The following is a 13,386-nucleotide window of genomic DNA, read 5'->3' as shown; positions in this document are numbered from 1 at the left end:
GTTTATGCCTTTCACATTTCATGTTTATGTGAAAAGCATAAACAGCCCTTGGAACAAGGCCTAAAATCCAGGTCTAAGATCAGTACCTTCTACCTTCTTTGTGCAAGATCTGTCCTCTGCAAATGGCAAAGCTTTCCTGTTCCCACTGGGAAGAAAACTCAAAGCTCAATAGGACCCTTGATCCAGAATTCTCCTCCTATTTTAAGAAAGATCATTGTTATTAGTAGCATCTTACAACTACAAGAAAGAGCAACTCCCACCCATTTCTTTTAGCATCTCTCTTGTGTTTCCTACCACTTGCCCTCAAAGAAACAATACCCTACTGCAGACAAGTGGCCACTACACAATGCTCTGAACTTCGCAGGTTTGTAGAGGAAGTGTTTCACATGCCTTGTGTCAGGCAAGCACTCATGATACCGTACTTCCTTTCAGTGCTAAAACCCAGGACAAAAAGCCCTCAGGCACAGTTCTTTATTTCATGGAGCGAACTCTTGGCAGATGGCTGGCTGCTCGGGATGAACTTGGCCCACCTCCAGTCAGTCATTTTATTTTATGTCTTTGCACACTCAACATCTTTTTGACACCATCTTATGGGCAGGCTTAACCAGGCAGCTCAGAACATGAACAGAGACAATACGTGGTTCTCTGCACCCGTCCATGAATTCTAGGAGAGCCTTTACAGCGCAAGCCTCAATTTGCAGCACACTTTGCTGCTCTACCCTCCAAACTCCTGTTCCTTCCTCCATCCCTCAAAACACTCAAACACAAATTTCAGCTAATAGTAGCATACATGAATCCAATTTCCATTTAGTTTTCGAATGAAACATCTTGGTAAACATATGAATCACTCAAAATCGTCACTGCTAGTGATATTTCAGGGAACTGTGAAGAAAAACACATAAATATTTTCAGTTAAAATTAGTTCTGCCTGGACATAAATATTTAAAAAAAAAAAAAGCACCCAGGTCAGGATTTCATCCATAACAATGCAATTTTAAAGCCTGCATAACTGATTTAACACACACCAAGGCCAGGCCTCCCTCAGTGTTGGTGAAGTTTTAGGGAGCTTTTGGCATTTAGATTTCATACAGTCAGCATCATGTTTGACCATTTTTTGCATGCAGCTCAACATTACAGATCGATAGGCACTGGCACATAGAGCAAAAATAGGCATATTACTGAAGTTTCAGAGGTGCAAAGTACCCCTGCCCTCAGTACCAACAATACATGAAGGTTTCATTAATTTTAAGGTCAGAAGAAAGCAGAATGACAGTTCAGACTGACCTGCACCCAGGACAAAAGGATCCGTCCCTTTAATCCTTCTGCTAGCTTAGTATGTTCTAGCCCGCACATTCTTCCAGAGTTACCTATCCTTTTATATACACCAGCTAATGAAGAATATGCAACACTCGACAATCATCTCTTAAGTGCATTGCTCAAGTTTTGTTTGGACTTCGAAACATCAGCACATTTGGAAAATTCATGCTGTCCTGTTCATACCTCAGTCTAGGTACGTACATTTGGCTATGCATGGTACTGGCTCTCATGGATCATACCATGCAATGCTACGTCTATTTTTAGGAGTAACAGCCCAGTCATCCCACTGCAGAACTCAAGCCAAGATGGAAACTCTACCTCATCTGCTCTCTGATGTTGTTCCCTTTTGTTTTCCTTTTTATTAAGAATCTTAAACACAAGAAGGAGCTTGCCCTCATGCCACAGCTATTTTCTGAAGTCAACATTAGATGTTTTCAATCTTTCTTGCAGGGAATCACATAAAGACCTAGAGCCAGTAGTTAACTAACAAGAAATTTGCAGGCAGACATAGCAGCATGTCTTGACTGCAGAATCTCAGAATAATCTAGACTGACAGGATTTAGTCTGCTAGAAATAGTCTGCTAGAAACACAGATGTGTGTACATGTTAATGAAAGAGCAAAAAGCGAAGGCATTTCATTGACATAAAGTTTTATTATCCTTCAACCTCAGGTGAACACCATTACTCCAGCCTTAGCAGAATTCTGCACCCCTGGGTAGACAGGTTTTGAACCGACTGTCTCTGACTGAAAACATCTAGGCTAGGCCAGATTTTAGACCCAGCCTTTCATTAATACAGTCAGACACAAAAGAGCAGTTGAAATCCTGACCACCTGAAAGGCTGCAAAGCAACAAAAAAAGATCCAGGAGGATTTCCATCATTTTGTATGTTTGAATAGAGAAACCGTCCTCTGCGTTGATCACTACATAGTTAAGAAGCAATTAAACTGCATGTTCAAGAAACAGATACATTCTATTAACGATTCAAGCTGTGATCAGAAACATGTGCGACTATTTTCCTGCTTACGAAGCTTGTGGTTTTATCTTCTCAGCAGCTTCAAGGACAGATGGAAGGCTGACTTTGTCTCCAAATTCTTTCTCACGATGCTCCAGTAAAACACCCTGGTCAAAGACACAAGACAGAAATTCATACACTAGTCTCCTCACAGGAGATCAACTGACCAGCAACTGAACAATTCCGGAAAAGAAACTTTTGGTCTCACAGGAGACATAAAAGCCTCTTAGGTGGCCTGCAGTACCTGTGTTCCTGCCCCAATCACATATACTCCTCCCAGGGTGAATCCTTCTCCTTCCAGGTTACCACTATATCCACTTTTCCAAGCACGGAAGAAATTCTGCCAGACTCCAAAGCGGAAGAAGCCTGACAGCATCATTTTTCGTTTGCGTGGACCATAGAAGCCTTTCTGCAGGGAAACAGAAAACTCAGCAAACAAAAAGTGAAGAGGACTTTTCCCCCCAAATGAAATTCAGGAAACTAGCCGATCCTCAATTCAAGCAAGGTCGTAACACAAAAGCTAACCAGAGCTAAAAAGAAATTACACCTCTTTAAGGCACTACATGACCACTTACCTCCACAGAGGCAGCTAGTGGTACTGCTACCATTCATGTGGGTTTTCAACTGATCCAGAGGCATTTAAGCCCCACGTACATCCCTATTGCTCACAGCAAGGCTGCTTTGCGATAAACATCCTGTTTCTTATTTTTGAAGTAAGGCAACAAAAATGCTGGTAAAGAGATAACAGTGGTGCCACGTCCTGAAACTTTATCAGCCATCTGGTTTTTGTTTGGTGTGGTTTTAAATCAGCCTGATTCTTTCACACAGACAGAGTTTGGACAGAAAATAAGTTATCTTCTAGTTGATTTTGAGTATTACGTATTCTTTTTCCTTCAGAAGCCAAACAATTTCTAAACACGCCTTCAGTGTTATGGTGTAAGCAGGGCTGTGGTTTTGTAGGACATGAGACTGGAAATACAGCATGTGCCAGGGGACTTGAACAAGCCACATCACTGCTATTTGGCCTGTACATCATGAATTAATTTCTGTCACCTTGAGACCTTGATTCACACATCATAAACACCAGCAAGTCACACAGCCAGTGGAAGTAAGGAATAAATATTAATAGGTCACACTGTTTACCTGTTTAAGGGAAGGGGAGGACTAATCCTGCAACAGCATGTTATCAACGCATAGCTACAGAGCATTTTGTAAGCTGAGCTGGAGATATATATATATATATAGCAAAGCAAAGCTAATTAACTTCTTAAACTACAATGCTACTAAATCCTTTTCCTATCAGACCACATTCTAACGACATTATTTATACCAGCTCTTTAAAGAGGACATTCATAAGCTCGTTTTTAAACAAAAGGAGAACACCGACTTCACTATACCTTTTCATCCAGAAATATTTCTCCTTGGAAATAATGCTGAAAATCCTCCACTTCAGTCCCTATCTTCTCTTTCACAACAGCATAGAGAGGGACACCCAGCTTAGACAGCTGAGGTTTCAGAGAGGAGAGCTCAGAAGCCTCCTGAGAAAGGAACAAAAAAAACCCCAGACATTTCAGGCAGTAGATGGAGGTTGGAAAGCTGCACTTTAAATTTCAAGAGCATCAGAAACTCAAATAAATTCTAATTTGAGGTGCAAAACTGAAACAGATCTGTGAATCAGACATTTAAGCTAGCTCTACTCCTAGGCAGGCCTTCATTAGATTTACTAAAATTTTCTTCATTAGGCACAGAGGAAGGAAGGTTTTAGAGAATTTACTAGATAAAATATTAAAATCCTGGAGAAAACATAATTTTAACTCAAAGCTATATAATATATACCTTGCCTGTGCTAGAGCTTCAAGTATCTGTGAAAGTGTTTACAGAACACTGAAAATAGAGTGCCTGCACATCACTTAACTTTCCCAGTGAAAATCAGGGAATTTCTTCATAAACCTCCAGTATCCCAGAAGTCATACTGCTTTCTCTGGTGTGTAAGAACGTAAGGTATCGCCACTTATCTGCTGTTTTTTTTGAAGGAATCTCAGCTCCCTCGGTGCAAAGGCCCCTGAGGTTTCCAACAGGTCAGAGTGCACACTGCAAACATGGTTGCTCTCCTCTCCAATGGAGAAAGGTCATTTTTACTGGGAAAAACCCAGAGAACCCAGTTCCCCCAAAGGACTCCACACTTTAAAAAATGGACACTGTTTACGTGAACACCCTCAGCCATCTAACCAAAATGCTGTAACTCAAAGGCTTGTGGGATATCTAGAATTTACTGAGTTTCAAGCAGCAGACAGACAGGGGTGAACAGACAGGAGAAAAAAACACTAAGGACATCAGTAGGTGAAAGGTTAAGGGCGGCTTTCAAGTTCACTACTCTGCCTTTTTCAGAGGAAATGACAAAGAATGACTCAGCATCATGATGCGATTTTTTTATATACTTCAAAACTCTCACAATCAACAAAACAAAGGAAGAAAAACTGTATTGTGACCTAACATCTCTGAGAACTAATGTTCCAGGCTAGTGCAGTGGGGTCGCCTGTACAACCAGAAATCAGAGATAGCGACACCATCAATTAGCCTTTTAGAGAAAGGGACTTCAGCAGTTTGATGGGGATTATTTTGTGTCTCCTTGCTTGGCTTTGGGGAGGTGAAAGAACAGGAGAAATGTAACAGCATAGTTAAGTTTTAAAATTCTCAAGAGATTAGACTTCAAGCAGCATCTTGGGACTAGATCTGACTTGTTTTCCTTTACTGCTATTTAAAAATGATACAATAAGAGAAGGCAAAGTAGCCTATTTTTGTGTTCAAATCATAGCATGTAGCAGCTGTACAGCCTTACCACGGGGATGTGACCATTTCGTCTAGTCTGTGAAACTGTTTACTTGGTTCTGTAAAAAGCAGATAAACGCACCCTGCAAGAATACTTCCTCTCTCCACCATGGCAGAACAAGCCAAAAGAACAATTCCCATTTCAGTTTGTCCCCTGATAGTTCAACTCTACCTCTTCTGCTACTTTCAACTGCTCAAGTTGATCCCTTAGATATTTCACGAGCCCATGGCACTTATACAATGACTGGAGCACTGGATCACTACATGGCCAGATCCAGACCATGGGATGTAGAAGTGTCTATCTTAACACAAGAAGAATCTTATGATTTAGGATGCCAATGATAAAAATAAAAGCCTCCATATTTCTTAAGTCTACAGGCCTCAGTTCTCAAGGATCCAAAGATATCATTCCACTAGGATTTGTGACTTTGCAGAAGATAATAGAAGCATGTCCCCACCACTAATGACGGGCTGGTGATCTATGAGGTAGAATGGTCACTTTTCAACCCCATCACTGTGACCAGGGAAGTATATATTCCTTCCTGACGGTGTCAACAAGGACAAAGTTCAACATCCTTTCCAAGATGTAAGATAGTGGGAAGCAAGTGTATTTTGTCTCTTGCAAAAACATAAAAACCTACTGCCTGCAGGTTAACATATGTGGCAAGACACATGTGTTAAACCATTCCACCAGCTGCAAGTCAGTGACAGCGAAGAAACAAGCAGATTTCGTACTATGGAGAAACATTAATGGACAAATAAAAGGGGCAACTGAACTGGTTTTTAGGACAATGGCAAGAGTCAACTCACAGAAATACTTTGAGTTACAACAATCAAAAATAAGTTCAGTCTGGACAACTTAAAGGCTTTTTCAAACAGTTTCACAGTTAAAATATAAAACAATTCTTAGCCCTAATTAGCTGATCAGTGGTGTGACTGCCTGTTAAAAATCTGAAGTTCTGAACCAAAAATAAGAATTACAAAATTAAATTTCTTAAAGGATAAACCACAATTCTTTGAACTGGGCTCTTTATTTCTACTTAGGAAGTTAGCATTAAAAAAAGAAAGTAAAATATCAATGAATTCCTCTCTGACTGTATGCAAAAAGCACAGTCAGGCATGTAGCATGTTCTCCCTCTGCCTATGCTACACCTGTTCAGAGAGCAAAGTACTTTAATCTTTAACCTTCCATGAATTCTACACATACTTAAGCAGTTACTACTGATGGGAGCAAATCCCTTAATTAAGTGGTTGCGATATTAATTACTCCTTGTTACAGAGCAGTGAGTAACAACATAATAGCTATTATTTTTCCCCATAGCTATGAGAAAAATAATGGCCAAGGTGCAAGTTATGGCTGTTCCCAGGCATACGGTAGATTCAAATTGTATCTTAAGTATCTCCTCCACCTAAGAAATCTAATGCCAACTTGAGGATCCAATTTTGCTTCCCAACCCACTTTGTCATGGAACAGTAACTCCTTGTCTTCAGACTCCTTACCTTCCTGCCTCACATTCAGCATCCAGAGAAGCAAAACACTCCCTTTATGCACATCTCTCTCCTGCTAATGAGTTTTATCTGATGGCTTTCTGCTGGTCCAGTCTTGGGCTGCCTTTGAGCAGACTCGCGGTCTCAGAGATGCATTTTGGACATATGGAATACAGCTATCTCATAAAACTCATTCCAAACTGGATTTTGTGTAATCTCCCTTCCTAATTACCATGGGCTAGGTCCCTGTCAGATGTAAAAACCAAGTGTCCATCGCCTTCAGATGGAAAATGCTCAGGACCTAGACTATACACAACAGTTGCAAAGGAAACTAAGTATGCTGTTAGCTGGCAACCAGTTTGGGTTAGGAAACAAGATCTTTCAGATACTTGTGACGTATTTGATGACTGTCCTATTCACCCCCTACCTTTATTTAAACGGAATTTATTCAAATAGAGCTTAACTCTTCCTAACTAATCCCCAAGCCCAGCAAGTACCTCTCTGCACAAAAATCATCCAGGTCTTCGCACAGCCATGATCACTGCACCATTCTTCTTCCATAGTTCACCTGCTTTGAATGCTTTTTGTTCTGTTTATACAGGAGAAAGCATCAACAATAATATCAGCCATTCTTTATAATGATCAATGTTTTAAGAACCAACATAAAGCACTGCAGAGAATTCCACTTTCAAATACAGTTCTATCGGGGGGGGGGGGGGGGAATCTATATGCACAGTATGGTATTATTGCTTTATTGAATCTGGTTGCTTTTCCTTCACCAGAATTATCTGCTATGAGGGACACCCAACTACATGATAACAACTTACAAAACTAGGAAAGACTAAGAAAAAAACCCCTGGTGTTACAAAAGCCCAGTTACAGAAGAACATGAGCTGAAACATCCAGAATCTTACCTGATCCCAAAGTTTTTAGCTCTATCTCCTCTAAAAACTCCAAAGTAGCCTTTTCTGGCTTGGACAAAAATAAGTCAGTGTTAGCAAGGACGATCCCTGTCACAGCTGCACCAATGGCTCCAAGACCAATAGACCACACACCCATGGTGAAGTTCCCAAAGTCGGGCAGGAAGGACATTTCTGGAAAGAGAAAGAAGAAAGCAGCTCTAACCCTGGACATCAGTGATGCCAGACAAGGAGGAACTGCATTAAAACAACTAAAAGCTCACATGGATATTTTTCATTTGACTGGAGATGATCTGTATATTTATTAACGTACTCAGCTGGGTTTTAGAAGATCTAGATTACATTCCAGTTCTGCACCTGGCCCGCATCAAAATTATTAACACGACATTCTTACCGCTTCCTGCTACCAGACTAACAAAACCATTAACGATTAAAGTGCTCAGATGCAACAGGGAGAAAGCTGATTGAAGTATGTGTGTTTATTATAAAGAGCCTCTACAAGCTGACCTCTGTGTTAGCCAGTAACTTATTCCAATAAGACAGTGGTTTCTTTCAAAAGGAAGCATTTGTAGTTTTGTGGTTTTCCCCCCCCAACTAATCTATATTAAACAGTGGATTTTACAAATAAACACAGAAGGCATAAAAAATAATATCTGTATCTGGTTCACCATAACTGGTAACCTTTCCTGTTCCTTATAGTTCCACACCAGAACCAAACCAGGCACCAAGCCAAAATTAGAGCTTATCGGTCATGCCTGCAGACAGAAATATGTAGACTTGCAACCATTTTATTAGACACAGTGAGCCAACATTACAAACATGCCCTGGACAGCACCTTCTATATGCTAACTGATTTCCACTCTTGCTAAAGCAGAAATGACATCAGGAACAAACAACTTAAACTCACACCCATCAGTGAGAACTGATAACATTGCAATGGAAGCCATTACATGCTCTTGCTCCAGCCTTAAAGTACAACACTGCTGGTTGTTACCGGTGACTCTAGTTTGGTAGCAATTTTATTTAACCACCATCCATCCACAAACCCCCCACCCAGCCCAATCCTGACCCTTGCACATGTTTCACAAGCCTGGAAAGGGCTGACAGCCACCTACCAGTGAGGCAGTCTCAGTTCTGAGGCTGCAGGAAAGCACGCTTAGCCCTGCCTCATGGACAACATTCAAGATCCAGCTCTGAGCAATAACTGGTACAAGAGTCACTGGAGTTTTGGCAGTATAAGAAGACACTCTACACTTAAAACAGTTATGTGTTACAAAGGGCTGCAGCTTTGCAGTCACCCAACTTCAGTATTACACAATACAAAGAATCAATTTTTTTCCAGAGCCATCTGCAAAACCCTTTTCCCTGATAGACTGGTTTGGTAAATACTGCTGTCTGTATATACCTTTCTATGGGAGAGGGTTTTTTTCGCTTATAAACATAGGAAAATATTATTGTTTAGAACAGTGACTGCCAATAAACCAGAGACACACACAGTCTTTATCCCCACCGCTAGCTGGGGATATTGCCAGAATTCAGGAAGTCAGAACTAGGCGTCGCTCCTCACTTTTGTGTCAGAGCCATGGTACCCAGAATTTTCTGGGAGAAAATCCCTTTTCATCCTTAAAACTAGCTCTAGCTATTACTGACAGATGAATGCAACCCAACTGCCTAACTGCAGAAATAGCTAGAAAACATTCTGAAAAAAAGACGGCTTTGTTTTTTTAGTATCTTTTAGGATACTTGGTTCCAAGGAACGCAGTATCACAGTTATCTAGAAATGTGAGTAATCCGTGATCCCAAGCAGCAAACAAGGCCAGTTTACACAAACACAGTGCAGATAAGAGAACAGATTCTACCCCATTTCGCTACTTATTTCTAACCAAGGGAAACCTTCCTAGACCACCGTCTGCTTTCTCCACATATTTTTTTCAAACATAAAGTCATACTGTAACAATAATTTTTTGATATCTGACTCATTCCAAAGACCATCCTGACTCCAGCCTTTGGAATGACCAAAATGTAACACAAAATGTATTGATGTAATGCAGCAATACCCGTGTGTTAACACTTAAAATCTCTGTGGCAGACCCAAAAGACTCTAGCCCTGCTCCCTCCTAGTGTTTGATTATCCAACTATTCTTTGGACTTGAATCTTGTCTGATCCAGAACTGGTTTTCTCTTAGTTCTCAGTTACAAGAGGGGGGGGTGGGGTTGGGGTGGGGTGTGGTGTGTGAAACCCAATTATTAATCTCTTGTGCATGCCATTTATGTACAAAAATGTTGGCAAATTTGTAGCAACAGATTAATGAGTAGTTCTCACCTAGCTTTTTATTTTATTAGCATTATTAATATTGTTAGCATTATTAGCATGGCTAAAAGCCAGCTTCCACTCGGTTGTAGTTGATAGAGAGGAGATCATTAAATTTAGTCAACACACCTCTTTAGTTTAATTGGACTCTCAGGTCTACACTCAGTGACAAAAAGCCCTACTCAAATATGCAAATCTTTTGCTATTTCAATAAACAGAGGAATGGAAGAAGCAGCTCTACATGGTGATACTGAGATTCCTCCCCTGCTAAGCAAACCCCACAGTGAGAAACTTTGAAAAATACGAATGGGAAACAGCAGCTGGGATTATTAAAACACTTGCTATCAAGACAGGCTGAGTCCTGACCCATCTATGTCACTGAACCCCAAGTGAAGAGACTAAATGGAAAACAGCCGAGCATTTGCAACCAGCAGCTTCACTTCTGTTTAGCTGCTGTTTAAGGAAATCTGAAGCTCAAAATAACTTCACAACTCTCCACCCCACCTTAAAATACAAACGCTATTGCCTTGCGATGAAACTCAACAAGTTTTTAAATGTCAAACAACCACCCACAATAAGAAGATAGAACAAAGCATCCCGTAAGCCATAATCCCCAAGAAGAAGATAGGACAGAGCATCCCGTAAGCCTTTAACACTGAGATGAAGGCACTCACCAGAACCCATGCCTCCCGCAGGAGCATCAACCGCCACCAGCTCCCCCCAAACGCCAGCGCAGGCTGGAGCCAAGACAAGCTGCGCTGCCACGGGTGGCAAGTGGGCAGGACTAGGCGGGAGTCCAGCTCTGGAGCCTTTGCCTTGCGGCCAGGACCGTCTTTGAGCATTACGTGCCACAGTCACCCTGCTGCGGTGGTTACGAAAGAACAGCTGCCCAATCCACGGCAAGATTGGTTTCAGCATATCTTAATCATTCCCCCCCTTTTTTTTAACTGCACACATGGTCACCTTCTTTATGGGGTGGGTGGGTACAGGGAACGGGAATTACAGAAAGCTTGTCTGAAGCTGGGCACACAGCGCTGAACTTTAAGATCTGCATGCTAAACTGTGCTTTGCTGTAGAACTGTGCATTTTTACAAGTAAGATTTTCCCTATGCTTCAGCCTATTCTACTCCTAACCCCCTACACACACACACACTGCATGCCAAAGCAATACAAACAACCCTGGAGACAACTGAAAAGCCAGCACAGTGCTCAACGTTAGAAAAACGTTTCGATATAGAGGCTCTGCTGGTAAATTAACCCAGCGTTTCTATGCCCCGTTACCTGCTTTACTGGCAATATCCCTTTGCCAAAGAGCATCATTTTCTCTGGAACTATGAGATCTGCAAGCTCTCAGCTCTGCTAAAACCTCCACAAGGGAACAGGCACTTCTCTTTACAGAGAGCAGAGGCCAAAGAAAAAAAAGGAAAAACATCTTTTTGTGTGTTTTTGTGGTGACCACAAGAGATCTCCAAGATAAGAGTGAGTTATTTTACGGTCTGTCAGTACTCAGCTAACCAGAATTTAAACAAGCTTAGTCTTAATCCTGATGTAAGTGCCAGCTGATGGTCTCCACTTTGTGTCAAGACCAGTGAAAACATGGTTTTCTACGTCTTGCTTCCCTCCCACCCACAATCAGAGAAAAAAAATGTCGTTAAGAGGATAGCTATCCTTAAACATTTATTTTATCAGTGTAAACAGGACCTATTGCAGCTGTGTCAAAAACAACCACCCTGGAAAGTCTGTGTTTTCAAGTTGTCAATAAAACTCAGTGTAGCACACAGATTTACTTACACACTTTTCCCAAGAAGCCAGCTGAGCCAAAGTGAGGACACTCGGTGGGCACTCACACAAGCTGGACTGCACCAGCATGTACATCCTGCTCTAAAATAGCTTTGAGCACTGCTTATTCTTCCCTTCTCTCCCACTCCCAAGTTCCCCAAGACATTCCATACTGAGCCTAAAAATCTTTCAGAGCTTTGTCACAACTTGCATATCCCAAACAAGTTGAGCTGATTATTTTTTATGAGACATTCCCCACAAAAAATGAGTCATATGATTACAAGTATCTTTGTAATCTAACTCCTATAAAGCAAATATACAATTCACAATAACCTGGTAACACACTCATCAAGAATTCATGAGCTTTTAAATACCATCAGGGATTACAAAATCCAGCATCCTGCCCAATCTCTAAAATTAGCCCTGCTTTAAGTGGGGATTTGACTGGAGAAACTTCAGAGGTCCCTTCTAACCTAAATTGTCCTTTAAGTGCCAAAATCAATGCACAAAGAAGCCTCCTAATATTTCTGATGGCGTGGATACAAGTAATTTTCACAACACGAGGGATTTTTTTTGTTTTCTCTTTGCCATTGTAAAAATCCCGGAACAAACCATCCCTTGTGTGGAGAACAACAGGCATCTTTCTCGGGTTCCTTCCCAGCCCGCACATGTTTCAGCACTGAATTCAGTACCACACTGCGCTCGACGCTAGCTGAAGAGAAAGTTGCTGTGTCACGCACCCAAACCACACTCCTTCCTTGGAAAGGAAGTTAGTTGTTTGACCAAATAATCTCCCCGTTCTAATACTATTATAAAGAAACCCAACATCTCAACAACCCTTTTCTTCTCAGCAAGGGAGAGCAAAGCGCTCTGGCACAGCACTTTGGAAATCTTCCAGCTCTCTAGGTATATTCACAGGGAACAGGCAACTAGAGGACAATGTATGGGAAAAATCAAATCTCTGCTCAGTCAGCAAAACGGAGATAGCACAGAGATGGAGGAAGTACTTGGGGCACGGAACTGCAACGGACTTAGGCGAAGACAACACAGGCGAAACTCACTGCTGTGGATCCAGAGCAGGAAAGGTGCATGCTGTGACAGTCTGCAGGGGTGGGGGGAGAAGGGGAATACCAAAGGACCCCCTAATACTGCAAATTCACCAGAAACACAGCGACCTGCTAGGCAGCGAGCAGTCCCTCCTGTTCCGACCTGGCCATAACTCCTGCAGCGTCAGGCTTACATTAAGACTTATTCTTCCACCTCCGTGGATTCTTAGGCCTATTTTAACTATCACATTCTTCACACAATTTCTAACAGTGAAATTATTCGGTACCGAAAGCAAAAAGTCAAGATAACTAATACACATGTCAACCCCAACCCACAGGGCAGAGGGGCTGGATGCACAGAGGAAGTCTCGGCCGGCAGCCCCAGCTGAGAACAACTCCCCGAGCCCGGTGCAGCCTCGCCGCGGTGCGGTGCGAACAGTCGCGGTGGTTCTACAAGGCCGGGGCACTGCGGACGGGTACTTCGGGCAGCCCCGGGGCGCCTTCAGGGCATTTCTGGGTCTGAGTAGCGCGATCGCGCCCAGCCCCAGACGGACGCGGTGAGAAGGCGCACAGCGCCAGTCCATCCGGCTGAGCTGCGGAAGGCGGCAGGGATCAGTCCGAGCGCTGGACCCCAAGGGCAGGCACACGCAGGCGGCGGGACCTCAGAGGGCGCTGGTGGCAG

The 13,386-nt window shown here is 42.3% G+C and overlaps 1 protein-coding gene across 1 annotated transcript; it reads right to left on the bottom strand.

The window, feature by feature from the left end:
* Positions 1-2,339: 2,339 nt before the first annotated feature.
* On the bottom strand, positions 2,340-7,740 carry FAM213A (family with sequence similarity 213, member A). The gene is given in 5 exon segments (XM_010150765.1): positions 2,340-2,438; positions 2,576-2,740; positions 3,729-3,869; positions 7,146-7,237; positions 7,563-7,740. Coding segments are annotated over 5 exon segments (675 nt in total).
* Between the last annotated feature and the right edge of the window lie 5,646 nt (positions 7,741-13,386).

Source organism: Eurypyga helias, unplaced genomic scaffold (genome assembly GCF_000690775.1).
Source record: "Eurypyga helias isolate BGI_N326 unplaced genomic scaffold, ASM69077v1 scaffold32454, whole genome shotgun sequence".
Classification (NCBI taxonomy): Eukaryota; Metazoa; Chordata; class Aves; order Eurypygiformes; family Eurypygidae; genus Eurypyga; species Eurypyga helias.
Note: the sequence above shows the minus strand (reverse complement) of the source record. Positions and strands in the feature narration are given on the sequence as shown.